Source organism: Phytophthora parasitica, assembly GCF_000247585.1.
Source record: "Phytophthora parasitica INRA-310 unplaced genomic scaffold supercont2.354, whole genome shotgun sequence".
Lineage (NCBI taxonomy): Eukaryota > Oomycota > Peronosporomycetes > Peronosporales > Peronosporaceae > Phytophthora > Phytophthora nicotianae.
The window spans coordinates 1-1,733 of NW_008649340.1; the positions used below are offsets into that span (position 1 = coordinate 1).

Below are 1,733 nucleotides of genomic sequence, written 5' to 3' on the forward strand. Positions count from 1 at the left end.
GCTTTGGCATTCTAAGGTTCTCAAAAATCCGCGTAGAATTTCCTTCCTCAAGCTCTGTAACCCACGCTGCACCAGTGAGCACAGACGTTCTACATGGGTCCTTGCAGATGTGACGCCCGCAGTAGTATCCGGACGTGAGGGTAATGATGCGCGCGACTTGCTCGAGCTCTTCATCACTGCTATCATTTGGATCCTCCATCGTTCGCGCCAAAATCGATCTGTTTCGTGGGTACACAAAACTGAGTTATAGAATTTGTGTGTTTGGCACGCCAAATTGCAGTTTAGTCCGAAATAACGATGCTAGAAAATAATTGCGTTTTACTGATAAGATGCCAAACGGACACAAAACACGATTTTGCATGCTCACAAAAAAAAATAACAACGACCAATCTAATCGCAATTTTTTTATTGCGGAGATCCAAACGAGCCCTAACTAATGACCGTTCGCAATTTAAAGTACTTCGAACAGGTCTATTTGCTCAAGTGCCGAGGCATCGCCTGTTGGACGCAAATAAATCTGTTTGAAAGTACTTTGTGTGCAGCGCCAACAGAATTTATCATTTGTACAAACGGGAACTTTAATACAGATACCATGAGGGAAATAGGGCCAATTTGCCCTCGAATAATGAGGCCTGAAATTTCTTAATACGAACACGACAACGGGCTCAAAATGAGCGATCAAAATTCACTCGATAAACCGTGTTCTTTGACAAAAGGGCATCCGCAATTGGTACTGTTTACAGTACTTTTGTGCCTAGAGTGTTTACATAGGTGTACCCTCGATAGAAGATGGATTGGTTGTACAACGAGATTGTGGGAGTATTTACTACTAGTAGCAGTACATTCATCAATTGCTTTTGTTAACGATACCATGTGCAAAATGCGTTGCCCAAACTAGACAACTAACAGCAAAGCAGCTCTATGGAAGAACATGTTTTACGTGGTGTCTCTTGCTACTGTTGCTTCCATACATCAACTTATTCAAGCTTGCCAACACCGAAGTTGTCAGATGTCTTGACCCACACGCTCTCCACATCTTTCGACTGGATCGACGCTGGCTTCGTCTCGGCTAACGGCTTCACCGTTCCAGGGACGGATTGCTGCACTTGCTGCTGCTCCTCCATGCCGCTTGACTGTTGCCGCGAATCACTGGCCTGAGTGGAACCCGTCGAGTAGTCAACGAAAATAGGGACCGTCTTGATAGTCTCAAGAGCAGTTTCCCCGTTACGAGACGGGAAGATACCGCTATCCACCAGAACGTTCGCCTTGCAGGCGCGACCCAGGTATTTGGTGCACTCGTCATCATTATCCACCGTGTACAGAGCTCCGTCGTCGGTCTTGTTGAACAGAGGCATTCTTGTGTTGCTGAAGTAGTTGTCTTCAGCAAGAACCCAGGCATTAGCGCCAATCTCAAAGGAATGGCCAGAATTGTTGCCCCAGTAATTGTTGGCGACGTGCGCAACGACGTGGGCTTCAGCTTCTCCACCGATCTTGGGAGAGCGACCCGAGGTTCCATGCACGTAGTTGTTGAGCATACTGAAACGTGTGACGCCGTAGAAAATGAACGACCAGTAGTGGTGGCCATCGCACGAGGCAGAGTAGTCCGTGTTACCATCGAAATCCGAGTTACTGATGGTCATGGAATCGGTACTGGCCAGGTTCGTCGTGAGGAACTGGCGACCGACGTGCGAGATCTTAATATGGTCGAGCCAAATGTTCTTCATCGTGGTTTT

The 1,733-nt window shown here is 47.1% G+C and overlaps 1 protein-coding gene across 1 annotated transcript in view; it reads right to left on the bottom strand.

The window, feature by feature from the left end:
• Window positions 1–977: 977 nt before the first annotated feature.
• The window catches only part of PPTG_24903 (hypothetical protein), a gene marked incomplete at both ends in the record, with an annotated part of 4,901 nt that continues 4,145 nt past the window's right edge, over window positions 978–1,733 (bottom strand). The window contains one exon of the mRNA XM_008918888.1: window positions 978–1,673. Within this exon, the coding sequence (XP_008917136.1) occupies window positions 978–1,673 (696 nt within the window). The remainder of the gene's footprint in view (window positions 1,674–1,733) is intronic.